Source organism: Hyaena hyaena, unplaced genomic scaffold (genome assembly GCF_003009895.1).
Source record: "Hyaena hyaena isolate Hyena2069 unplaced genomic scaffold, ASM300989v1 scaffold_90, whole genome shotgun sequence".
Lineage (NCBI taxonomy): Eukaryota > Metazoa > Chordata > Mammalia > Carnivora > Hyaenidae > Hyaena > Hyaena hyaena.
In genome coordinates, this window is record NW_024080722.1 from 2,602,191 (window position 1) to 2,628,939 (window position 26,749).

Sequence of the window (26,749 nt, forward strand, 5' to 3'; positions counted from 1 at the left end):
TGCTCCTTTGGCTTTGTTGACATTATTCTCTGATGATTCTTGTTCTTCACCTCCTCCTATAATCTACTTTCTGGGATTCTTTTCTTCGTCATCCTTCCTAAATGTGAGCATTGCTCTGTGTGTGTTTGCCACCAGTCTTGTCTCACACGTATTCACTGAGAATTCTCATTCACTTCCAGAGCTCTAACTACCACTAGTTCATACTGACTTATACATTTTTACTCCTAACACTGGCCTCTCTGATGATTTAGACTCGAGGATTTAATAGCCTCCTGGAAATTCTGACTTGAATGTTCAAAAGACACCTCAAACTCAGCAGGTTCCAGAGAGAACTTGCTGCCATTAATGGACATTCTGTTTTCATTATTCTTTATCATCATGCCTGATATCATCACCAGTCTAATCATCAAACCAGACTTAGAAGTCATCATGGACGTCTTTCTTTCCCCACCCCAGCTGCCTAGACAGTCATCAAATCTTGCTAATTTTTTCTCTCATTTTTTTTAAACTGTCAAATTAAGATATCTTTTTCAGACCATATCAAGCCTAGGCTACTGTGTTGGCCTCCTCAATTTTGTCCATGCCCCTTCTTAAATGCCCCTACATTTGGAGTAATCCATCTAAAATGAAGCTCTAACACAGAATGCTTCTGTTTAAAAGCCTTCAGAGGTTCCCTGAGGTCCCATAGGTCTAATCCTAGATCTTGATTTGTTGAGTTCATTCATTGAATAAATGCTTAGTGCCTCCCATATGATTGGTTCCAGATCCTGGGTCTACATGGGGGTGAGAGGCAAGACTCTATGTCTTTAAGAAACTGCCAGTCATGTGTAAAGCTATGATTATAAAGCATGTGACCCCATTTAGCTCCTTTGCTTCATTTCCTGTCATTCTTTGCTTCAAAATTACCACCGCAGTAGCTTTGAAATGTTTTCGATCTTATATCCACACTGCATGCCTTCATTCCTTTTGTGTGTTTCTCTCCTGGCCCAAAATGTAGATCCAGGATGTGTCACCTCGCAAATGTCTCTTGATCTCCTAAGGCCTCACTTGGATGTCCATCTCCAGGGAACATTTCCTGGAGACCCTTTCTTGGGGCTCCAGCCTCCACAGAATGCTGGGTATACCCTGACTTTGCCCAGTGACATGATACTCAAAATATTACCAGTTTCTTTGTCCATCTCCTGCTCTGGACTGTGAGAGCTAATTAAAATAGTAGGGATACTCAACAAATATTTATTGAATTTTACCAAACTGGCCCAGAAAAGACCTTCCAAAAATGTTAATTTCACTTTCCTTTTTTGAAAGCTCTCCTGCAGAGACTGCTGAGAATTTTGAGGGCTTAAAAGGCAGTTGCCCTGATTTTAGATCTTCATATTCCTAAATGTGGCTCCAAATGAAATATTTATGAAGAAAGGATACTATACATACTTATAATGTTAATTATAAACAAAAAAATAGTATTTGGGATCGTTTCAAAAATGATACAAATAAGTAGTCCATATATGTCAGTTTTCTTTCAGATTGCCATGGCCCTCCCTAGATTTAACATTTCTAGAAGTTTCACACCTCGATTTAACTTATCAGCCATTCTCTTTGTTAACATCTTCACAGTTAATTTGTGGTTGTTCATGATTGTCAAAACAAGAAAACTGCAACTTAAGGATGATGTAGTTTCTTAGTTTGGTGCGTTAAAGCACTGAATCAGAGAATTTAGTTAGATTTGGCTTGGGCTGAAGTTTAATTCTGTCATTTTAAAATAATATGACATTGGAAAAATAACAAGATTTATTTTTTCGAAGGGTCTCAGTTTTATTAGATACAAAATAAAAATACAACAAAACTTTGGTTTGCGAGCGTAATTCCTTCCGGCAACATGCTTGGAATCCAACACATTTGTCTATCAAAGCAAATTTCCCTTTAAGACATAATGGGAACCCAAATGATTCATTCTACAACCCAAAAATACTCATATAAAAGTGATTGCAATACAGTAATATAATACAAAACAATAAAAAAATATAAAATATAAAGAAAACTAAACAAATGAACCTGCACTTGCTTTTTTGAAAACATTTGTGGCATAATTTTTTCAAGTTCTGTCCCACATTGTTTCTGCTCACCTCTCTTTTCCTCCTATGTGGTTTTGGTTGAGTATTTATCGTGTTCAGGTCAGTATATTATAACAAATAAATTCCATTTTATTTAAGGGGGAGACATCGCTCTTCCCCCAGACTCTCCTGTCTTTCCCTGGCTTATGACTGTGCCGTCTCTCCTCCATCTTGCTAACCTTGATCACGACTTCTTCAGGATACAGGGTTGCATCAAGAATGGACAGATAAAGAGAAAGCACGTCTTCCTCTACTAGTACCTTTTTGAGGACTTAGCATCAGTGCTTCTGGAGCTTGGCAGGTTGAGTGCTAATGTTTTTCACATGTAGTATTTTGGGGAATATCTGAATCTTCCCTTCTTCTCCGGGATCTCTTACTTGTGATTCTTGTGATGAAGGAAAATGCATCTCATTTTCAGCTACTTACTGATCAGGAGGGGACCCTTGGTAAATGGCTGTGAGACTGCAGTTTCCTTTTGCCAGGATCCCCTTACCTTCCCGGTGGGATCTGGGGCAGGGTGAGATCTGGCTCACCTCTGCCTTTGAGCACGTGCCTTTGACACATGAGCTAAGCAGTCACTTTCCAAATTGCAGCCCCTACCCTGCCACCAGGTTTCAGCCCATCCTTCTTTAGGATTCTTTTTTTAGATTTCTCCGGGAGTGAGTCAGACACCATTCAGCCGTATCCCCCAGGCTCCTGGGAACATTGATCATGTTCTTTGAGTGATCATGTTGAAGCGTGAGGTGAGGGGCTACTACCCTGTCCCTTCCCCCTTTTAGGGGTGGGTACGAGCACTCACAACATGCTGCTACTTCTCACTTGAGCACCACTTGTGATCTCAGCATGCCATCATGTGGGTGAGAGGTTAAGAATCTCAGAAGGTGTATTCTGGCTACCTTTTTTAAGGAACTATGTAGTGGGTGTATACCTGTCTTTAGAATTTAGTCTCTATTGTCTGGGACTTCATCAGAAACTGAGACCAAAATAGATGCATTTAAATCCTGTTTAATCCGTATCTGATCCCTAAGAGATGCTGGTCCTCCTGATGTTGGCCACATTTTACAGATGGGGACACTGAGGCACAAGGCAGGAGGCTATTGTGTCACCCAGCTTTACAGGCAGCTCTCTGGGGAGAAGTCTCATCCAGAGATCCAGGTTTAGAAGTTGAAGCCTGGGGGTGCCTAGGTGGCTCAGTCAGTTAAGCATCCAACTTCAGCACAGGCCATGATCTCACAGTCTGTGGCTTCAAGCCACAGCTCGAAGCCTGGGCTGACAGCTCGGAGCCTGGAGCCTGCTTCAGATTCTGTGTCTCCCTCTCTCTCTGCCCCTTCTCTGTTCACGCTCTGTGTCTGCTGCTCTCTCAAAAATAAATAAACATTTAAAAAATTTAAAAAATAAACAAAAGAAGAGGTTGAAGCCTGAATGAAGTTACCAGGTTGACCTAGGGTTAGGAGGAAGACACTGTGGGTGACCTGAGACCCTCAGAGGCCCTGAGGATGGGGGCTTAAGGGGTGCTGCTTCTCATCTCTGGCCTAGAATGTGGGCTGTAGCCCAGCAATCCAAGCCGAGGGCTCCAGAGGAGGAGCTTGGTGACCCTTCTCTGCTGGAAGCCCCTTCTCTGTCTCTTTGTCCTGCATGTGCTCCTCGGATGTAAATAATTTACACTGGCAACGATTAGAGAGTGGGCTCTGTGTGGGATGAACCCAATTCCCTTAATAACACTGCAGGCTTATATATAGCACAGTTCAGCCAAGGGCCCACGTGCTCTCCAGGCCACAGCCCGCATCCCCACATCCACCAGGGCACCCGGCGGGGATGGGCATGTGACTCATGCAAGGTCACGGGAGGTCAAGGGCAGCGCTTGGAATAGAACCAACCTCTCTTTCACAGGCTCTAAACCCCAGTGGCAGGAAGTTCCCTTTATGAATATTGGAAAAAATAGCAGTCCGCCAATGCATGGTGGTAGATATCCAGGGCTGTCTCTAGCATATAGGCTTGGGAGACTTGGTCCTTGAACATGGGAGTTTTTATTTGTAATGTATTTATTGTCTATTTCTTTATTGATTTTGGCAGAGGAGGCAAGTGCACCGTAGGTCAATTGATTGGACAGAGTGAACTGGAGTCTCCAAATGATAAAAACACAGGAATTGATGAGTAACCCTCCTGGGCAGTGTCACAGAGCCCAACAGGCTCCTTTTAGCCCCACACCATCAAGTAAAAGTTCAGCACCATCCGTGTGTGAAGTGCCCGCAGCCAGGGGCGCCTGGGTGGCTCAGTCGGTTAGGCGTCCAACTTCAGCTCCAGTCATAATCTCATGGTTCATGAGTCTGAGCCTCACGTCAGGCTCTGTGCTGACAGCTCAGAGCCTGGAGCCTGCTTCACATTCTGTGTCTCCCTCCCTCTCTGCCCCTCCCCCGCTCACACTCTGTCTCTCAAAAATGAGTAAACGTTAAAAAAAAGTTAAAATTTTAGCAGCCGCACTCAAACAATGAAAAAGAAACAGGCGCAAGAAATTTTAATAATACATTTTAATAACCTCGTCGGGCCAAAATAGTAGTATTTCAACCCATAATCAATATAAATGTTCATGAGATACCTTATCGCATTTTTTTCTTCCTACTGAGTCTTGAAATGCGGCGGGTGTGTATTTTATACTAACAGCATGTCTCGATTTGGACTAGCGATCTGGATTTCAAATGCTTCCCAGCCACGTGTGGTCAGTGCTTCCTCAATGGGACAGCAGAGCCGTGCCCTGTCAGCTGTGTGGTGCTGACCCACCTCCCTAACTTTTCCAAACCTCAGGTTCCCCTCCCCCATGTGGAAAGCAGGGACCATAACCTGTGACTGTATTGCCACGACACCACGTGTGGAAAGCAGCTCTGCGGTTTCTAAGACATAGTAAATGCTCACTTAATACACAGTTCCTTCTTCACGCCGACTCACCGCAGCTAAACTGCAAGAGACTGAATGACAGGCCGGCCTCTGACCACATCCAGAGGTGAAGCGGTGCCGGGCCTCCCTCGGTCCCTCCCTCGTGTGGACATGCCTTTTTCTGTGAGGCATCTGCACCGCTCACTCCTTCCTTTCCGTCAGGCGTCCGCTCAAAAACCGCTTTCCTGGAGGAGCTTTTCCCGAGCACCACGTGTGTAAGAGAACAGCCTCGCTCCAGTGCCATTTCTCTGCTTTGATTTTCTTCAGAGTCGTCCTCACCATCACACACAGAGGCGCTGCTTCTGTGTTCACTAGTCCCAGCCCAGCGGAGAGTAAGCCCCCTGGGGGCCCTTGCTGCTCTGTTCATTTCATTTGATTTCCAGCTAAATATGTTAATGGATGAATGAGTGAATTTTTGGACATCTATAGTTCTTTGCTCTTTAGTGTATAGCACAGAATTGAAATACGCAGTTCTTTCTTGGTGAGAGCAAGGGAGAGAGAGGGAGAGAGAGAGAGAGAGAGAGAGAGACATACACACACACACACACACACACACACACACACAGAAAGAGAGAGAGAGAAGCCTCATGGGCCATATTCTCAGTAAAGCCCCTGATGGGCACATGCCTCTCACTCTGCCCTCTCCCATGCACCCCCAAGACTTGTTTGATGTTACTTGCTCTGCTAGAATCTCCTTTTCCCTGTCTCTACTTAATAAAACCTTACATGAGGGGCGCCTGAGTGCCTCTGTCAGTTAAGCTTCCGATTTCAGCTCAGGTCATGATCTCCTGGTTCATGAGTTCAAGCCCTGCATTGGGCTGTTGGCACAGAGCCCGCTTCAGGTCCTCTGCCCCCCTCTGTCTCTGCTTCTCTCTCTCTTTCAATAAATAAATAAACTTAAAAAAATAAAACAAAAATCCCCAAAACCTTACATGCTATCTAAGGACCTGCTCAAATACCACCTGGTCTATAGGATCCTTCCAGATCACTGTGTTGAAGACAATGCCTGTAGCATCTATTCCTCCATGGAATGTTTTTCATTTGTTGTAGCTTTCACAACAGCATATTTCATATTAAAATTCCTTTTGCATGGGTATGAATATCCCTGTCCCCACCATATGCTGAATTTCTAGAGGGTAGGACCTAATTTCAGCTGGTGTGGGGCAGGGCTGAGGGGTGTAGTGGAAACTATACAGACTTTATAAAAGGATATACATGGCTTAGAATCTTGAAGCTAACACTCAGAAGTTGTGAGCTTAGGAGTCATCCAATGTGTCCAAGTCCCAAGGTGCTCATCTGTTAAATGGGTATCTCTGCCTATCTCATGAATGGATACATTCACGACTACCAAGGGAACAGACTGTTTTAGACCGGAGCATGCAGTAGACGCTCAATAAATATCAGTCACCGGACCCTTCTATTGTCTTGGGTGTCTGGTACAGTTGGTGCTATTTTGGGCCTGTTTTCATGAGTCCCAGTGGCTTCATGATATGACATGTCAGTGACACACCTACCAGTCCTTGCTCTCACTCAGCAAAATATCCACTTCTCCTATAATGCACCGTGAGAAACTTTCATTTCCAGTTTTAGGGTTCCGTGGATCACTGTGATTTTCTAAGTCAACAAAGATGTGTTCAGACTTCTTCTGTGAGGCACTCATCTCCACTCGCTGGAATGTAAATTGTCTCAGTGACAATTTACAGTAAAGGTAAAGGCCCCAATGAGAGAGAAGGCGCAAGCACGGCACATGCACCTGCTGGCTTGCCCAGACAGCGCAGCAGGATGATACCCAGGAGCTGGAAGACTGGAGCCTGGGCCGGTCATGATCTTATGAGAAGAGTTGGGTTAGCCAGGGGTTAACTTTTGCACGAGTGACATTTGCATCCAATGTTCTTTGTTGTGGTGATGTCCTGCGCATTGCAGGATGTTTAACAGTGTCCCTGACCACTACCCATTAGGTGCTGTAGCACCCCCTCTGTGGTGACACTCAACGATGTCCCTTGGAGGGGCGCCTGGGGGGCTCAGTCAGTTAAGCATTCAGTTTCAGCTTGGGTCATGATCTCGTGGTTTGTGAGTTCAAGGCCTGCATTGGGCTCTGCACTGACAATGCAGAGCTTGCATGGGGTTCTCCCTCGCCCTCTCTCTCTGTCCCTTTACCCCCTCATGCTTTCTCTCTTTTTCAGAAATAAACAAACTTAAAAAAATATTTGTTAAAAAAGAAAAGATGTCTCTTGCAGACAACATGGCTGCCATTTGGGAAACACTGGATTAGCGGGTTCAGTTGTCAGCTAATTCTAGGACTCTGGGCAAAGAGCTCACCCGCTTACACACACAGACACACACACACAGACACACACGCACACACACACGTACGCGCACACACGCACACACACTCTGCTCTTCCGTGGATAGGCTCTTCCTCTTTTGAAAGCTGCAGCTCTCTGCCTCCTGCTTCCTTGCAAACGGCCTCGCAGCCAAGCCACCTCGAGTGCCACCTCCCACCCCGCCCCCCCTCACAGCAGAAGCCCTGGAGAAGGGCTGAATGCAGTCTCAGTGTGTTGCGGCCCCCCGCCGGCATCTCGAAGCGCCCACCTCCACCCCCGCTTGCCACTCAGGTGGGCTCCGGCAGGCGGGGTTGGCAGCTGGAGCTGCTTCCGTTCTGCACTCCACACGCGCTGCTTTGTTGTCGGCTCTGAGCACAACTTCAGGCCGCAGCCCCTGCCCGCCCGCTCCTCTGCCCCCCGCGCCCCCGTCCTGTGTCCCCGACAGCTGGGCCTTGTGGTGCCAAGCAGATTTCTGCAGCTACTCGTAATAACACGGTGCATTTGGGCACCAGAGGGACGTGGCCGGCTGGGTCGGAAATTCACATTTCTATCTTTCTATTTTCTCTTTCTTAGCTTTAATGTCTTCCCATTTTCAGCTGGAAGAGGAGACAACTAAGGTATCCCCTCTCTTCAGGTTTATACACGGTGTTGTATGTGACCAAATGTTTGTGTCTTCACCATTTTTAATCTTTTTTTAAGGGGGGGGATGGGCAGAGGGAGAGGGGAAGACAGAGAATCCCAAGCAGGCTCCATTCTCGGCACAGAGCCCAACGCGGGGCTCACTCTCACGACAGTGAGATCATGACCTGAGCCGAAATCAAGAGTCAGACCCGACTGAGCCACCCAGGAGCCCCTGTGTCTTGGCCGTTTTTAAATGGCAGTCACAAGACTCTGAGATCTGGAGAGGGGATGTAAGTGTCCTGAATCCCACGGCTCGCCGTGTGTATAGACAGCCTTTTAAAGGTTCTCCCCAGTTAGGAAGAGCAAAGCAGACCCAGAAACAAATAAGTATAAGAAGAGGCAACTAAGAACTGATGTACAGTTTCACAGAGTGAGCAATGAGAACCGTGAGCAGGGAACAACTAACATTTTTAGAGAGAACTAGAAAAAGGAATGACCTCTGAGATCCCGACCTCAGCTGGCTACTGAGGACTGGCCGGACAGAGGAGACAGTAAGCACAAAGCACTCCCCCCAGGGAAGATGTGGACACGATCAGTGTCAACAGTCATCATTGTCACCATCTTTCTCATCATGGATGCCATTTATTGAGCACTTACTAAATGGCAAGCACTGGGTGGGACATTTTACATAAATTATGTCAGTCCCTCCTCATAACAGGTGCTACTGTTAACCACCGTGTGCAGACAGGGGAAGGAAGACACAGAGATGTGAAGTGACTTGCCTGAAATGATGCTGTTTATAACTGATGGGACCTTCCAATAATGAGTGAGAGAAGCTCTTCTAGAATAAGCTGGCAGGGGGAGGGGGGGGGGTGTAGTGAATGCACTAAGCTGGTAATTAGAAAATGATGATAAAGACAAGTGTCCAAAGGCTAAGCATGGCCTGTGGTCTCTCTTCTCTTCTCCCCATGAAGAGTCTCTGCCTAAGCTCTCCCTTAGTCTTAAACTTTTCTCCAACATGGCATCAGTATGCTGTTATCACCACCCGCTACCCCCAAAAAAGGTGGGCAAAAGCCCACCTGATCTCTTGGCCTTTATTTTGCTATATGAACATCAGTGAACTTTGAGGCTCAGAATCATCAACCGTGAAATGTCTGGTCACATGTCCTTGGGGTGAAGGGGACATCCCACTGAGCAGTGTAGAATTGGACTCTTGTGAGCTCCGTCAACTCTTTACCTGCTCCGTATCCCGCCCAGATGGTCATGATCATAGTCCACCCTCAGACTTTGGACATTCCTCCTATCGTACAGAAGCAAAGTGTGTACTCCGCACCTCCATGTCTGTGTGAGAAGAGTAGAGAAAAGAATTCTCTGCCACAAGAGGCAGGTTGTCTGTGGAGATACAGGGTGGGACAGACACCTGAGTTCTATCTCCACATCCCTTACTGGCTGTGTGAGACTCTGGTTCTGCCTTCATCCATCTCAGTCATGCTTTGCACACCTAAGCCTTGAATTCCTCTGACGTGCCAAGTGCCAAGGCATAGACATCGAAGCCTGCCCTCTGTTTTGTGCACAAGGCGGCTGCATCCCTAAGAGGCTAAGCATTTGCACGTGTTCACACAATATGTGAACCGCAAAGCAAGAGCACGGGCCCAGATCTCCACGGGTGCCGTGCTCTCAACCAGAAACACACTGGTTTTTGTAAACCTTGACATACCATACTGCTGCAATATTATGAAGATGTTTTAACTACATTTTTTTCTTTTCTTGTGTCTTTCTCTTCCTATTATTTTATTTTCTCTCTCTCTTTCTCTCTCTCTCTCTCTTTTTTTTACTCTTTCTCCCCAGGACTCCACAGAATGGAGCAAGAATGAGAGGAGAAAGGCCGGCAGAAAAGCATGAACTGGAGGTTTGTTGAGCTCCTCTACTTCCTGTTTGTATGGGGCCGTATCTCCGCGCAGCCCTCCCACCAGGAACCAGCTGGGACAGACCAACATGTCTCCAAGGAATTTGATTGGCTTATTTCAGACAGGGGGCCTTTCCACCACTCCAGGAACTACCTATCCTTTGTGGAAAGACACCGTCAAGGATTTACAACCAGATATAAAATATACAGGTAAGATCTGGGTGAAACCGGTCCTTGCCTCCTGCGCCTTCCGTTCATAGAGCGCTTTGTGGCGTCTGGCATTGGTAAGGCCTCGCCATGTGGGGGACCGTCTGGGCCAAGGGATGATGAACCTTCGGCAGGTTGTTATGCATTTTTCACCTTGTTTTTGTACTTTGCGTGAGAGCTAGACGATGACAAGGGAGAGAGCAAACAGCTAGCATTTACTGAGTGCTTATTGTGTGCCAGTCGTGGTGCTTTACTTTGTATACGCTCTCTCATACACGCCTTTGTAATAACCACCGGAGGGATGTTCCATTTATTCTCTTCACTTTACGCATGAAGTAATTGGTCCTCAGCTAAGGGAAATTATTTGCCTAGAGTCACACAGTCAGAAAGTGACAGGATTGGGGTTCAACCTCCATTTCATCTGTATCCATTGTCACAGAGTTTTTAATCAACTGCATCAGGTGTAGGTAGTATTGTTCGCAAATGCTAAAATGTACCCATACCCCACCCGAACGTGTTCACGCATCTGGAAACAAATAGGCGCCGTCAGTGAACAACCTTTTCTTGAGCAAGTCTGAAGTGACTCTTGGCTTTTTAAAACGCCATTCATCCCAAAGCGACTTAGCCCCAAGTTTTTTTCTCTTTGAAACCATCTTAGATTCTCCCCATTCCAGTCTTTCATGCTCTCTTTGATATTTCCACAGTTCTCTACACTCATATCTGTTTAGTTTTAAACTATCTGAAATTAGAGAGTGTATGTTTGCATTTCTTCCTTACCTAACTAGAAACTCTTGGAAGGCAGGACTTCTATGCAATTCATTTCTGACTTTTTTTCCCCTACCGTGTATCAAAAGCATACAATACATGTTGTGAACTTACATGAGTTGGAAAATACAGAAAGCTCTCTAGAGATATAATCTTTTTTTTTTTTTTATCTTTTTATTTATTTCTAGGAGAGAGAGAGAGACAGCGTGAGCAGGGGAGGGTCAGAGAGAGAGGGAGTCACAGACTGAAACAGGCTCCAGGCTCTGAGCTGGCAGTCAGCACAGAGCCCGACGCGGGGCTCGAACCCACAAACCGCGAGATCACCACCTAAGCGAAAGTCGGACGCTTAACCGACTAAGCCACCCAGGCGCCCCCTAGAGATATAATCTTTGTCTCAAGGTCAAGGAAGAAGGGGCACACCCTAGCTCTTCTGGACCAGTTAGAATGGGAGAGCTGGGAAACATGGTGGAAGAAAGGACCCTGGCCTGCATCTGGGAAGGCGTGCATTCAGTTCATACGTCATCTTTGTATTTGGTATGAAAATAGGCCTGTCTCTCTTGCACATTTTGCGGCATTATGGACCGGGGATGGGTGATGCGTGAAACCTCTACCGTCTGTCCTTGCCTGTGATTTTATGCCGAGTAGTCAAATCTTATGTTGGAAGTTGGCCCACTAGTGGCTGAGGTTTTGCAGTGGTTGCCTCTATGAAAAGGTTCACAGATGAGCCTTGAAGAGTGCTAAACAGTCAGAGTTACTGGGGAGAGGTGCTCTTAGCCTGATGGAAAGCAAGACACAAAAGAGCATGGGTATAGGGTGTGTAAGAAAGGGGGGAAGGAACACAAGGAGGAAAATAAGGGGCACTTCTTCCCCTTAGAAGAAATGAGAAGGAGAAGAGCACCAGAACTTTAAAAATATAATTATTGGGGCACCTGGATGGCTTAGTCAGTTGAGCTGCCGACTTCAGCTCAGGTCATGATCTCACATATTCATGAGGTCAAGTCCCACATCAGGCTCTCTGCTGTCAACACAGAGCTTGCTTTGGATCCTCTGTCTCCTTCTCTCTCTGTCTCCTCTCTCTCAAAAATAAATAAAAAATTAAATAAATAAATAGAAATATCATTATTGATTCAGAAGGCCACCCCTGGGGAGAACTATTCCTAAATTACCTGAGAACAGTAGTTATCTGCCTAATTTCAAAGTAGGATCCTTAACACAATTTCTGGAAGAACACAGTCATTGCTATTTGGGAACCCGCATAAACCAAACATGGGTGCTTCCCTGATTACTCAGCAGAATGCTCAGTATCTGAAATCCCTGGTACTCAGAAAGATGGAGGCTTGAGATAAAGGATTTAGGGGAACAGAACAAATAGTAGAGATCTAGGAATGTTATCCTATTTGTGTTTTGTCAGACAGTAACTTCTTGGTGTCACACGTGGCTTTCACCTCCACTTGAGCCTCCTGAAGACACCTTAAAGTTAGATGACTGGGGTTCAAATTTCCATTTTGATCAGAAGAAGATCAGAAGATGACTGACTTGAATAAATTGATGTAGTCGAAAAACGATGGAGCCTGGAATGGAAACAAAGTCTGATTATAAATCCATAACCATGCCAATGAATATGGTAGATCTAAAGGCTTCCGTTCATTATTTACAAATGTTTCTTAGTAACTGCTGTATGCCTGGCCCTGCGCTAGACACTGGGGATATGTTGGCTTGAAGATGAGTAGTAATGATACAACATGGTGGCTGTGCTTGAGTTTTATAAGGGAGCTATTGTGCATGTTAGATGACTAACATATGTTTGTGATTGTTGTTGAAATAACCTAGACTTCCACGGATACCCTGAGAACCACAGACACAAAGCTCAACAGTGGCAACCTTTAATTGAGCACTTATAATGTGCCATGAAAAGAGGCCATTCAGTTCTCATAGCATCCTGTGTAACGTAAGCAGTGCCTTGGCATTTTATAGATAAGAAGTCCAGGACTTGGGGAGGCTGAGTACATTACCCAACTCATCCTTTTAGGGAATAGGAGCTGGGGTCCAAATACAAACTTGCCTGAACCCAAAGTCCTGCTTCCAGCCACTGTGCTGTATGGTGCCCCTCACCCCCAAGCATGGTGCCCCAACATAGAGTATATCAGAGTCCTGAAAGGGTTCTTGCAAACCTTTTTCCTCCCAACCACTTTGCAAATGTTTGGGATTGGTTTTTGAGAGGCTAAGAAGTGAAACGTTGCTAATGAGGTTGGGGGTCAGGACATCTGGATACTGACTCTAGCTTTCTGGGCATTCGTCTTGTTTCATTAGGCAGGCTGCCTCCTCTCCTGGATCCTGCTTTCTTCATCTATCAAATGGTAGCCCTGAAATACATTCATGATTTTCAGCCTACGCTCTTTGAGTCTTGAGGATCAATTAAAGAAGTCAAAAAAGCCACTGTAGTGTGGGAAGATAGGCAAAGTGTGTGTGGGAGTGGGGGCGGGGGGTGATGAGGCAGGACCCCCCCAGCTTTACACAGCACTTACACAAGAGAAGGTCTCACTCTTCTGCTTTCGTGGTCTGATTTTACGTATGCTTCTCCTTGGATCCCACTGCTAAAGTGAAGTGTGCCATCATCCAACATGCTGATTTCTAAGATGCTTTCTAGTTATACAATTAAGTATAAGATTTAACCAAGGTCACATGGTTAATTAAATGATGGAGTTCAACCCAGAGGTCAGGCCCCTGGCCATCTAGTTATTCCTTCCTTCCTTTATTTAATCCTCAAATAATAATTAAGCAGCAGCAACAAGCCCAGCACTGTGTTTGGGGCAGATGATACAATGATGAGTAAAATAAACACGGTCCCTGCTCTCATAGGGGAGACTGACATTAATTAAACACACACACACAACACACAATAAGTACAACAAAGAAAAAAAGGGCAGGGTAGATATAACTAGGAAATCATTAATACCATAAAGATTGATTTGGAACCAATTTATTACATGCAAAGATTAGGTGGGGCTCCTGTCATAATCTGCACATGAATATACATGCAAGGAAGTACCCAGAGACATGTGTGCCCATCCAGGCCAGGTTCAGACTGGAGCAAAAGCCAACTAAGACATACTCGTTAGGATAATTGTCAACTGACACTTTGTCCTCATGGAATGCTGCGTTGTTGAACCACGAAACGGGTGATTTCCAGTGTGTCTTCGTATGTGCCTACGTGAACACAGCACATTAGACAACTGACATTTGCATCATGAAAGAAAGGCTTTTATCCAGGAATGTACCATATTGTCTTTTTTTTTTTTAATTTTTTAAAAATGTTATTTATTTATTTATTTATTTATTTATTTATTTATTTCTAGGAGAGAGAGAGACAGCGTGAGCAGGGGAGGGTCAGAGAGAGAGGGAGACAGACTCTGAAGCAGGCTCCAGGCTCTGAGCTGACAGTCAGCACAGAGCCCGACGCGGGGCTCGAACCCACGAACCGTGAGATCATGACCTAAGCGAAAGTCAGACGCTTAACCGACTAAGCCACCCAGCCGCCCCTGCACCATATTGTCTTATAAGGGTAGAGACCTAGCTTTACTGAAGTGTCCTGGCCTTCAAGCTTTGGCCAGTTCGCCCCACCCTCAACCTATGGTGGGCCCCAGGATGATCTGGGAGCTTCAGAAAGAAAAAAAAAAAGTCTGAGAGGAGGTCTGCTCTCTTCACTTAAGTGGGGTAAGGCCATTTCTCTCCTCATGCGTATGCGCACAGAGGCTGGTTTCAGCTCATAGAATCATGGTGGGGAGTCCGTGCCAATGGCAAGGATGGTAACCTTTCGCATTAAATCCCAGCAGAAGCCTTTTCTCATGTTGCTTCACCAGCAAAGCAACAACATGTGTACAAGTGTTTGGGTGCGTGAGGCACACGTTGTGTCACGCGTAAGTCTGAGCTGACACATGGAGGGAAGGCTGGGCCATTTTCTGCCTGTACTTGCCAGCGTCGTTGGCCCTGAAGCCAGGGAACCTGGTTGCTGGCTAGCCTCCTCTGCCACCTTCCTGCATGCTTTTGGCCAAATAATGGACCTTTTAGAGCTTGTTTCCTCCTCTGTAAAATGGGAGTGTTCGCTAAGGTGGTCTTCGAGGTCCTCGCTGTTTCTGAAATCCCATGATTCTATGAAATATTGTCCTCTGAGGATTTAGCCTGGGGTTAGTGGAGAAGCCTGGACTTGGAGTCTGGAGACTCAGGCTTTGTTTATTTTTGAGCCACTTTTTAGCTTTATCGTCCTGGACCAAGGCACCCATGCATCATTCACTCACTGATACATCGGTTGCTGTAAAATCGAGCACCGCTCTTATGCCATGAGCTGTGCTATGATTTGGTGATACCAAAATGCCCATGAGAAAACAATGAGGTGTTACACACTCACAAACACACACACACACAGGTACACAACCTGTAGTGCCCGGCCCCTCCTCCAGCAAGCGTGGCGTTGAGAGTAGAAGGTAGAAGAAAAGTAAGAGTCAATAAGCAAAGAGAGTTTGCTTATCAGGATAAGCATCATTCCTGTCCATGTTATCCCATGTTATCCTGTCCCATTCTGTGGATAGGAATGGGTAAAGAACTGCTCAATCCTCAATTTTCTCCTCTGTAGAAAGGGATAAAGATGTCTGTCCTACCTAGTAGGTCAAATGAGGTAAAGTTTGTGTGAGAAGGCTTTCTGAAATTGAAATGTTCTTCTCTCTGCAAATGTTTTTTCAGTAAGGCTCTAAATCATCATTCTAAGAAAGTCAGTGATTTTCACTTTCTGCTAAGCCCATACATATATTAGTCATTAAATACAGCCCTTCTGGGAGGGAAATACTGTTATTGTCCATATTATGAATGAGACTACTAAGGCACCAAGAGGCTAAGCAAATTGTCCAACATCACACATCTGGACAGTGGCAAAGCTGGGAGTCAGAAGCGGGTCTCTGAGCCTTTAACATGAGCCCTTAACTTATGCTACCATGAATCTGTCTAGTTTTTAGTTACCTGGTTCATCATCAAATATTGAGAAACTCCCTTTGCCAGTGGGCAAATCGCAACCTCTCTGAGGCTCAGTTTTCTCATTTGTAAAATGGAGGCGATATTAAGTGCCTTGTGTGCTTGTGGTAAGATATAACTTTGATATCAAACATGTAGAGCTTGAAATTTTGCAGGACCTGCATAAATTCAACTTTGCCCCTTTCCCTCAGAGGGCCGGCTGTACTGCTAGAAATCATTTCATTTGTTTTTGAGACAATTTAGAAGTCAGTTTGGTCTGAAAAAGCTCCATGTGGTCCAAAGATGTTTCCTGCCTTTTTGTATTTTATTTGCTGCTTATTTTTTCCTGACTTCGCAATCATCAGTAATGGTAATACATAGTAGTTATTTCAGGGGTGGGCTTAATAGGAAAATTACAGTACCCTTTGTACCGGAGAGTCTGGGCGGGGGACGGGGGTGGGGGGGATATACTGACAATGGCAGTCACTATGCCGCAAGAAGTGGTTTCAGATTGAGTGGTTTTCCCTGCAGGTTGGTGAACAAGTGGTTTGTGGCTTATGGTGCACCTTCCTTTGAGCCCGAAATAAGTACCTAAAAGTTGAATGTAAATCAAATCTTGGGAAACCGAGTCTGATTGCCTAACTGTCTTGCATATTTATTTCAGACTTGCATGAATCTCGGTTCTAAAATGACATCCTAATGGTTCCCTGATGTATTTCACACAAAAGTATCTATAGTAGGTTTTGCGGTAAAGCTACTTGGCTACATGAAAGGTGGATGGTCTCCTTGAGGTGAATGAGATGCAGTCCTTATCTAGAAGTCATTCAAGAGTATCTGTTGGGTACCTAGGTAGGCCAGATGCTGTCCACGGGGGAACAAATAAGCTACAAGGTAGTGGTCCCTGCCTTTCAGGAGCTTACAGGCGAGTGGTAATGAGGAAGAGGCCCAGCACTGTACCACTCAGGATGCTTGTGGCTGAACTTGAAAGGAAACCACCAGCCTTTGGATTCCAGGATCACATGATGCCAGTGTTATATTTCTATTAGCATAGGGAAATTGAGTCTAAATCAGCATTTCTTTTTTAATTAAAAAAAATTTTTTTAATGTTTAGTATTTTTGAGAGAAAGAGAGACAGAAAGCAAGCAGGGGAGGGGCAGAGAGAGAGAGGGAGACACAGAACCTGATGCAGGCTCCAGGCTCTGAGCTGCCAGCACAGAGCCTGATGCGGGGCTCAAACTCATAGACTGGGTTATCATGACCTGAACTGAAGTCGGCCGCTTAACCAACTGAGCCACCCAGGTGCCCCTCTAAATCAGCATTTCTTTATTTAAAAAAAATTTTTTTAATGTTCTTTATTTATTTCTGAGAGAGAGAGACAGCGTGATCAGGAGAGAGTCAGAGAGAGAGGGAGACACAGAATCTGAAACAGGCCCCAGGCTCTGAGCTAGCTGTCAGCACAGAGCCCGACATGGGGCTCAAACCCATGAACCATGAGATCATGACCTGAGCCAAATTTGGACGCTCAACTGACTGAGCCACCCTGGCACTCCTAAATCAGCATTTGTTAAAGTAGATTATATAGAACTATAGTTCCATCCGATGTTAAAAGGTGTTTTTTAGAATGACAACAAAAAAAGATCCTGTAGTCAAATAAATAATAACAATGATGATAAGTTCATTGCTAACACTGAAAGCTTACCAAGGTCCAGTATGCACACACTGTGTATAAATCTTTCCAACTGATTGATCCTTCCAATCATTCTGTACATTCATTATTGTAATCATCTTTGTTTATATAACTTGTTCAGGGAAAGAGAGCTAATTTCTGGGAGAGCAGGATGTATGTTGCAGGCAAGCAGATTCCAGAGCCTGTCTGTTTAACCATTGTTAACCATTGCCTCCCAAATTTGACCAAATCTCTTTGACCGTACAACCTCTTATTCTCAAAGGTATTGGAATTCTGAGAACAGGTTTAAGGAGTTGCTATTTCTACCTGACCTTGAGTGTTCCCCTTTTGGACACAGCCTGTGTCAAAGCTCTTTTATTTATTTTTTATTTATTTATTTATTTATTTATTTATTTATTTATTTATTTATTTTTGAGAGAGAGAGGGAGAGAGAGAGAGAGAGAGAGAATGAGCTGGGGTATGAGCTGGGGTGGGGCAGAGAGAGAAAGAGACTGAGGATCAGAAGGGGGCTCTGTGCTGACTAAGTAGAGAGCCCAGTGCAGGGCTCAAACTCACAAACTGAGCCAAGAGATCATGACCTGAGCCAAAGTCTGACACTTAGCAACCCAGGCACCCCGCCTGTGTCAAAGCTCTTAAAGGGACATGTTTTTAGCTTAGAGAGCTAGCACTTGCCCAAGGAAGCCACCCTACTCCTTGAGTTTTTGCTTTGAACACTAAGTCTGCCAGATTCCGGTTTATGATTAAAAGGGAAGGGATCTACAGTCTCAGTTTCCCTGTCACTGGGAATCACCTTATCTTTTTCTTCTCTTTCCCTTTGCATTTCCTAAATTTCTGTGCTATGATTTCTTATTCCCGAATGTGGGATTCCACCTTGTGTTTTAGGAATAGCGTCTTCAACAGAAGCCAGAGCCATAGTCAAGGAGTAAGGTGAGACCCTGAGTCAACATGGAAAGAAGCAGGTGCCCAGAAGAGTCACCCACACAGCTTTTAAATAATATCACTGCCTGGGTCCTTTCTCTGCTATTTTGATTTAATTGATCTAGAATAGACAGGAGAAAGACTGACCTGGGGCAACGATTGCCGATTAGGGGTGATTTTGCTCTCTACAGGGGCATTTGGAAATGTCCGGGGGCATTTTTGGTTGCCACAAGTGGGTGCTACCAGCATTTAATGGATAGAGGCCAGGGATCATGGACACTGACCCTTACACTATAATGTACAAATAGCCCTCTGCAGCAAAGGATTAACTGACACGTAATGTCAGCAGTGTTAAGGCTGAGAAATTCTGCTCTAGAGCAAGTATTTTTGGAACAAAAGGAAAAGGGCTGGTGGGAAGGATATTAGAATAAGTAGTCTTAGCATTTGGTCTTCACGAGCTTGAGTCGGAATGGTTGCAATGTAGGCATCAGTGTAATGGCCAGGTTCCCAAGGAGTCTGGCTGTAGGACCAAAAGGGAAGTGATTTTGCATGTTTCAAGACATGGCCTCAGACCAGAGTGGAAGTTAATGCATTTAGGAAGGTGAATCAATTTTTGCTTCCTGCTGCAGAGCGGCAGTGTTTAAGGGAAACCGGTTCTCCCTTCCAGAAAGCAAAACAATCTGCATTCTGCCAGGAGATCTGGGAGATCTGGTGGATTTCTCCTCTGACTACAGAATTCCTTAGGAAGTAAGCTGTTGAGCCTCTGTTGCTAGGTTCGGATATACGTAGCCTGAATTATTAAAATGTAGTTTGGACCAAGTGGGTTAACAGATACTTTTTATCCCTTTTAGAGCATGCCCCGTAGGTATGAAAGAAGATGCGAATGGGACAATGTCCCATGTTGATAGTTATCAACTTCAGCCACTTAGAAGGTGGCAGAGAACCAACACTCCATACCCACCCCCCACCTTATCCCTCATTTAATCCAAATTTCTGATCAACTTCTCCCTGAATAGAGAGGGTTGGGGAAGGATACACGGCAAATATCTCCCGGACCACTTGGAGTCAATTCAAAGATAATATTTTGTGTTGATTATTTAAAATTGATCTTCCACTTCCAAGAATGATAGCTTTATTCCCACCAAATTGGTACCTTTGCTGTACTTTACCTCTTTGCTTTCCTGCCATTACTGAGCTGACTTCGTGGGCTGCAAATGTTAGTTTCCTTCTATCTTGGCCAAGGAATCGTCCAGCTTCAGTGAGGAGCAATGACTGAAAATGGGCAGGCTTGCACACCTCCCTCACGTGGAGCTATGGACACCAAATATGGCCACTGTTATGACCTGGGGAATTTGGAAGAAAAGAGAGAAGAGCCCTTCTAGCTTCAGACCCCATACTCCACACCTTGGCCAAGGAAGCCAGGAATTAGACCCATGATCTGAAGCACCAGCAGCTTAGTCATCCCTTTGAAAAATGTTTACTGACCTCCAAACTCCTACCAGCAGCTCTGCACTGTTCCCTTGGGAATAGGAAGGGGAACTTTGATCCTTACCCTCAAGATATTCATGGTATCTTGGGGAAAATTGGAAGACAAATGAGCACCTTTCAGGTGCTAAGTTCTCTGGCCAAACAATGCCCTTGGTGCTGTTTGTAGTGGGGGGAGGGAACTTCCCCTAGCATTGGGGTTGTGAAGGTGGGGAAAGGTGGGATGAAAAGACAAGTCAAGGAAGACATCCTAGAGGAATAGATATTGAACTCAGTGTTCAAGGACGATTAGAAATTTGTGAGAAGGTGGTGGAGAGAAAAGCAGCCCAGGCAGATGGAGGAGTGCCTGCAAAGACAAGACGTAAGAGAAAGCCTAAATCTGTAGGTGTGTGTGTGTGTATGTGTGTGTGTGTGTGTGTGTGTAGCAGTGATGTAGGGCATAAGGCTGAATAGCAGCTTAGAGGCAACAGTGAAAGACATTTGGAATGGCAAATTGATTTCAACCAAACTCAAACTCTAGCTAATTGTCAGACTATTACTAGACTGCTATTTAGGGCAATGTGTTTTCTATCTTTTGGTTTTACATTTCTTAACTGTAATGCATCTTCCTTTTTTTTCTATAACATTGACACTCAATAAATCTACAGATAAAGATACATATAGATGTATGGTTGAAGTGAAAATTCATGAAATAAAAATACTTAACCTTAGGACATGTGATATATTTTGATATTTACTGTTCCATTGCATTCTATTCCTTTATGATTCAATTTATTATTTTTTAAATGTTGCTACCTACCAGCTAAGGTGATTTCACCCTCCACCAGTGGAGCAGGCCTTCCTGTCTGAAATCAGACACTGACTTTGAGTCTATATTGTGGTCAGTCGGGGCTCAGAGGACAGTTGTGCCACATTTGATTCTCAGAGTTTGCCATGGGCTCAGGTTAGAACCTGTGCCTTTCCTGATTCGGGCAACGGGAGAATGATGAAGTGCTTGAGAGCTGGGATGGACGTGGTCCGATAATGCACTTAGAAATATCGCTCTGCCTGCAGCATGCCGAATGCACGGAAGGGAGGAGAGAGAAGGGTTCAGAAGCTGTGGCAATAATTCAAGGGAGTGCGGAGCCAAGACGGCGGCAATAAAGATGGAGTTCATTAACTCCCAAGTACTACTCAGTGCCACCAGTAGAGCTCCTCCGGACATACCCGGCAGGCGGCCCTCAGCCTGGGCTGCATCCAGGCGTACCTGCCCCAGTTCCATTCTTGGCACCCTGTCGCAGGATGCATTTTTTTTTCTATACAATTCGACAGTCGCTGGATACCTTTGTATCCCTTATGAAAGGAATCCGAATACCCAGGCTTCTGCCTCTAGGCAATTTCTTTATCTCTCAAGGCCTTCCTTCTGGGCATAAGAATTACTGAGTCTCATTAGCAGTGGATTCCCAGACTGGCTTGGAGGAAGGCTTTGCATCCCAGCTTTTATCTGTACCTGGCTTGTCTCTGCAAACCTGGATGGAAACTTCCAGCTCCTAGTCAGTATCTAAGCTCATATGAACTTAAACCAGTCACTATACTTGAGCAGCAGGAAGGGAATCTTTAGATTCGGGCTGACCTTGGTTAGAATCCTGGCTCTGTCATGTCTCACCTATGAGATCCTGGGTATGTTGCTTAAGCTTTTTGACTTCAAATTCTCTGTCTGTAAAATGGGGATACATTCCGTAATTGTAAAGATTTAAGAAGATAACATATGGTCACATTTTGCCCAGAACAAGTACTTGAGGACTGGGAGTTAAAATAAATATCTGAAGCACCATTCCCCAGAAATCCAGCAACAGGGACTCCGAGAAGGTTTACAGGAGGGTAAACCCGGAAATCGAGCAACAGGGTGGTACTTGACCTGGGTGCTGTGTAGAAGAGGTATCCTAGGATGGCCACAATGGCTCCATTCTTAGGACAAGAGGACACTTATTGGGAGGAAGATAGAAAGGAACAGAAAGAGGATGATTTGTGATGCCCTGAGGCACATGCGGCAGGAATCCAGAGGCCTACACGCTGGCAAGCTATCCTTAAGCTATCAGCATGTGTTGATTCACGTAAACAGTACACGTCCCATGATTTGCAGACGTCTAATTTATTAATCAGCCCGGGTGATGGGAGCAGTCTGCAATCTCTCATCTCCCAGTTCCCGCTGCACGGTGCCCTCCAGGTTGTCTTTGATGTGTCACACTCAGGAGACGTTGGTCCCCAAGGGATGGCTTTTCACCCACGCCCCTTCCAGCCATCAGCAGCATTTCAGAATGGGGTATGTTTGTGCGGTGGGTGTAACTCTACATTTTTCAAATCGCAGGTGCGTTATTCAGAGGTCAGCAAGGTGCAGCTTCTATCCCTGAGCGCTTGTGACAGCCTCTCTGTGATTCTAGCGTGACATCCGGTTTTATATCACATTTAGGGGGGGTGTGTGGGGTGTGGTCTGTGTGGGAAAGAAGGAACTGAATACAAATGGTATGCAAGCCCCTGCACTGCTAGATGGTTTGGGAAGGAATTGTTCACCTGTGCACTAATTCAACCTATATTGGTTGAGTCTCTGTCTCGTGCAGGAACCATACGAGCCTCAGATGCCACCAAAACAATACTGATCTATACCTTGAGGGGCACCATAGGGGAGCTGGTGAGAGATAGACAGTAAGGAATCAAATTGCTCCCTCCTATGAGGGGTGCTGGGGAAGAAGAAAGATATTGCAAATAGTGCAAAGAAGGGGCACTGAGGAATGTCTTGCAAGATTAAGGAAGGATTTCAAAAAGAAGGTTTTATTCTTTTTTTAAGTTGAGATCTGGATAGTAGGAGTTAGGCATAAGAAGGAATAGTGTGTGTGTGTGTGGGGGGGGGGTGTTCAAGTCATGTCCAGAAAAGGACAGACTTGTCCTGGAGTCTGCAATAAGTCGCTGCAAGTGGTAGGCAGAGAAACTGTTAGCACGCACGCCAGAGAAGTGAGTTGGGGCTAGGTCATGGAGCCCCACGTATGTTATATAAAAGACATTGAACTTTATCCTAAGATGGTGCCTTCCACGCTTTCTCATTTCAAGATGTTCTCAGTGATTTTGTTATGGTCCCTGTAGGAACCAGGGAAATACTAATCCTGTTTATTGAGTAGTTAGGTTCAAACAACTTAATGAAATATTCATCTTCCCAAAAGTGTAGTGGCCATTTGAAAACTGGTGCGTGCAAATCTAAAGAAAAAGCAATATTTTAATTTTATTCTTAAATACGCACAGCTTCTCCTACTTATGCTTTGCAGTGGGATACTGCCCCTCTCATTTCCTATTCCTCATTAATTTTTCTGCAGTACTTTGTAGTTGTATCAACTGCTGAAAATCCACCTTAATGAAGATAGGCCATATGAAAGAAATGTTTGTAAATGTTTATACAACATACGTTTTAATGTTGAAACTGTAAACTATTTCAGGTTAGTAATTTGGGGGGATGCCCAATAAATGGCAAATACCCCTCACATCTCTTGACCATTTATAACACCCCCTGTGTCCCTGTGAGTTTGTTCTGTAGCATCTCAACAGACAATTCAGGAACCTTGTCCTAAGGACAATGGGGAGCTCTTTAGAGGATTTTGCCCAGATAGAGAGCATGTCACATTGTCACCATTGGAAGGTGACCCCTGCTAAGATGGAGAAAATAGATTGATGGGGGAAAGTTGAGAAAGGGTGAAAAATGTATGACAGGGAACTAGAAGGCTATGGCAGTGACCCAGGTAAGAGAGGAAGGGGTCCTGGACTAAAGTAGCATCAATGGGGACTTGAGATACATGTATCTTTTAATTTTTATTTTGAAATAGGCAAGAAGTTGCAAAGATAGTAAAAGAGGGTCTCATGTGCATTTCCCCCAGTTTCCCCCAATGGCCACACCTTATATAACTATAATAATAATAACAAAACCAAGAGATTGATATTGGTACAATAGATGTGTATCATTTTGTGTCATTTTGTCACACATATGGATTCATGTAACCATTGCCACAATCAAAACCCAGCACGGCTCCCTCACCGCAGAGATCTCTTGTGCTATCCTTTTATTATCTCACCTCCCCGTTCTCCCCTACCATCCCTAACCCCTGACAGCCACTAACTTGTTCTCCATCTCTATGATTTCATTATTTCAAGAATGTCATAAATGAAATCATAACTTGAGGTAGTTTAAGGCAATGGAAGACTCAGTATTTGAATCTGAAAGTTGCAAAAGACTTGGCAAGATCATACCTTCAGTGATGAGTCACTGGATCCGGGTTCAATAGGAAAAAAGAGAAGGGGAGCATTTCTGATGTGGTCAGCTGTGTGAGCGGTGGCACTTTTCATCAAGATAAGCAGCCCTGTAAGGCAAAGAGACTTCGGGGTTGTGTATGATTGAAGGTGACAAGTCAGCTTTGCAAGTGTTAAATTTAAACTAGCTGTGAATCCAAATGGTGATTTGTAAGCAGTTGTATAAATGGTTCTGACCCTTCAATAAAAAAAAATATGGTACTCAGAATCATCAGGTTACCGGTTGCAGTTGTTAGATGTCCCTTAGGGATGTGTTCACTCTGAGGAGCTTGTTTAACATATGCAGAGAAAAGCACTGAGAGGTTGAGGACTGGTCAATGTGATAGGAGGAAAGTCAGGGACATCTGGTATCATGGAAACTAAAATAAATGAATGTTTTAGAAGGAAGATGTGGGTAATCAGGGGCCATGATTGCTGATAAGGAACATCAAGTGAGAACTGAAAATAGCCTTTTGTGCTTAAAATCTTGACCTTGGCAAGAGATGTTTAAATGTAATGTTGGGGACAGGAGCCAGATTGCAGTGGTTGAGAAGTAAGTAAGAAAAGGGGAAGTAGACTTTTTTTTTTAAGCATAACTAAGAAAGAGAGCAGAGGTGTGAAGTAAAGAAAAGGTTTTTGTTATTGTTCTTTCATTTCTAAGGGAGGAGACCATTAAGAAAGGGAGGTTCTGAGTGGACTTATTTGTGATGAAGCATTTCCTGAAGAGGCAGGGAGGGAGGTAAAACATAGATGGACGTAAAAGGAGGAACAGCTTTCAGCTGAAATAGGAAGAAAGGAAAGAGAAGGTGGGGGTGCAAATCTATTGATTTTATTCAGCATTTGAAAGGACTTCCAATGGCCTCTGTTCTCTTTGTGAAGTAGAAATCCAATATGAAACCAATTGCTGAGGAAGGGGGACTTGGGGAGTCCCGAAAAAGACTTTGGAGTGTTTTGAAGTCATTAGTCTGTAGAAAGGTGGAAGGATCTGATTAAGGAAATATATAAGGATCACCAGAAGCACTAAGGGCTCTGATAATGTTGATAACCATCAACTGATAAGGGCTCTAGTCTGCACAGCTGGGCTTTTGTTCTCCAAAAGAACTGAACTTTTGGGGTAAGAGAATGCGTGGTGGATGTAGATTCAAACAGGGTAGGGATTTGCCAAGTGGACAAGATGGAAGAGTAATCGGTTAGGGGTTAAAAGTATTGGCGAAAAGTAAATGTAGGGATGGATCATTGTATCCAAGTCGATCTAGAAAGAAGGGAAGGCATTAGATTGTGGGTAAAGGGAAAGGAGATCCTCACGGGACTGGAGGTTTTGAAGAGATAGGGAGCGGGTGTTGTGACGGACAAGTCCGAGACTGGAATGTTTTTACATATGACAGAGTTAAAGGGGCTTTGGGAAATGATGCATTCTAGAAGTAGCCATGGCAGGAAGTAGGGGCTAGAAGAAGGAGAAAATGAAAATCATTGAGGTGGAGTAGGTCAAGGGGGTGAGAGGCTGAAGGTATTAGATTCTAGTCACAGGGGTAAAGGAGAACTTGGGGATGAAGACACAGTGTAGACATCACTGGAGGCTGGTTATTGAACAGAGAAAGAAAGAAATGAAGGAAGAGAAAGGGGTAGATAACAATCTACAACAGAAGATTTGCCTTTGAGTCTTTTTTCTTTCTCCATTAGACTTTGAATAATGATCTATCCTTTCTGAGCCTCAATTTTCTTCTCGTTAAAGAGGAACTTAAAATCTGTACTTCCCCCCACAGAACTGTAAAGCATGATGCTCAAAAGAGAAAGTGGAATCGGGGCGCCTAGGTGACTCAGTTGGTTAAGCGTCTGACTTCAGCTCTTGCAGTTCGTGAGTTCAAGCCCTGCATCGCGCTCTGTGCTGACATCCCAGAGCCTGGAGCCTGCTTCGGATTCTGTATCTTCCTCTCTCTCTCTGCCCATCACCCGCTCACACTTTGTCTCTCTCTCTCAAAAATAAATAAACATTAAAAAGAGAGAGAGAAAGAGAGAAAGTGGAAGTAAATGTGCTTGGTAAACCCTGCACCATTGTGTAGATATGGACCCTATTGTTCCTGTTTACTGGCACCGGAGGACTGGCTTTGGATTCCTTCCACAGCCCTGATGGAAGATAGTGCATTGGTACCTAATAATTGCATTTGAATGGCCTGATTTCAGAATATCATTTTAGGATAACAAAGTGAATGGCAGCTGTAATATCAGAGACAGACCGTTGGATGTCCTATCTTTTAGATGTCCAGAATAAATGTGCGAGAACAGTTGACCCAGACAAATTGACCGATGAAGGATAACTTGTACTTCATCATAATGAGTTCAATATTCTTTTGATTTACGAAAAGGCGCTGGGGCACCGAAGCCTGGGATGCTTGTCAGCAAAAGGGAAATGCAGATGGTATTGCACTTACTGTAGACAACATGGAGTTTTAACTCTATAACAGCTTCAGCTCAACCTGCTTTTACATTA

At 44.6% G+C, this 26,749-nt stretch overlaps 1 protein-coding gene across 2 annotated transcripts in view; it reads left to right on the forward strand.

The window, feature by feature from the left end:
- Positions 1–26,749, forward strand: part of BRINP1 (BMP/retinoic acid inducible neural specific 1) — a 176,502-nt gene that overhangs the window by 38,942 nt on the left and 110,811 nt on the right. For both annotated transcript variants that reach the window (XM_039234611.1, XM_039234612.1), the window contains exon 2: positions 9,833–10,100. In XM_039234611.1, coding sequence (XP_039090542.1) covers positions 9,883–10,100 — 218 coding nt within the window. In that variant the 5' untranslated portion in view covers positions 9,833–9,882. The remainder of the gene's footprint in view (positions 1–9,832; positions 10,101–26,749) is intronic.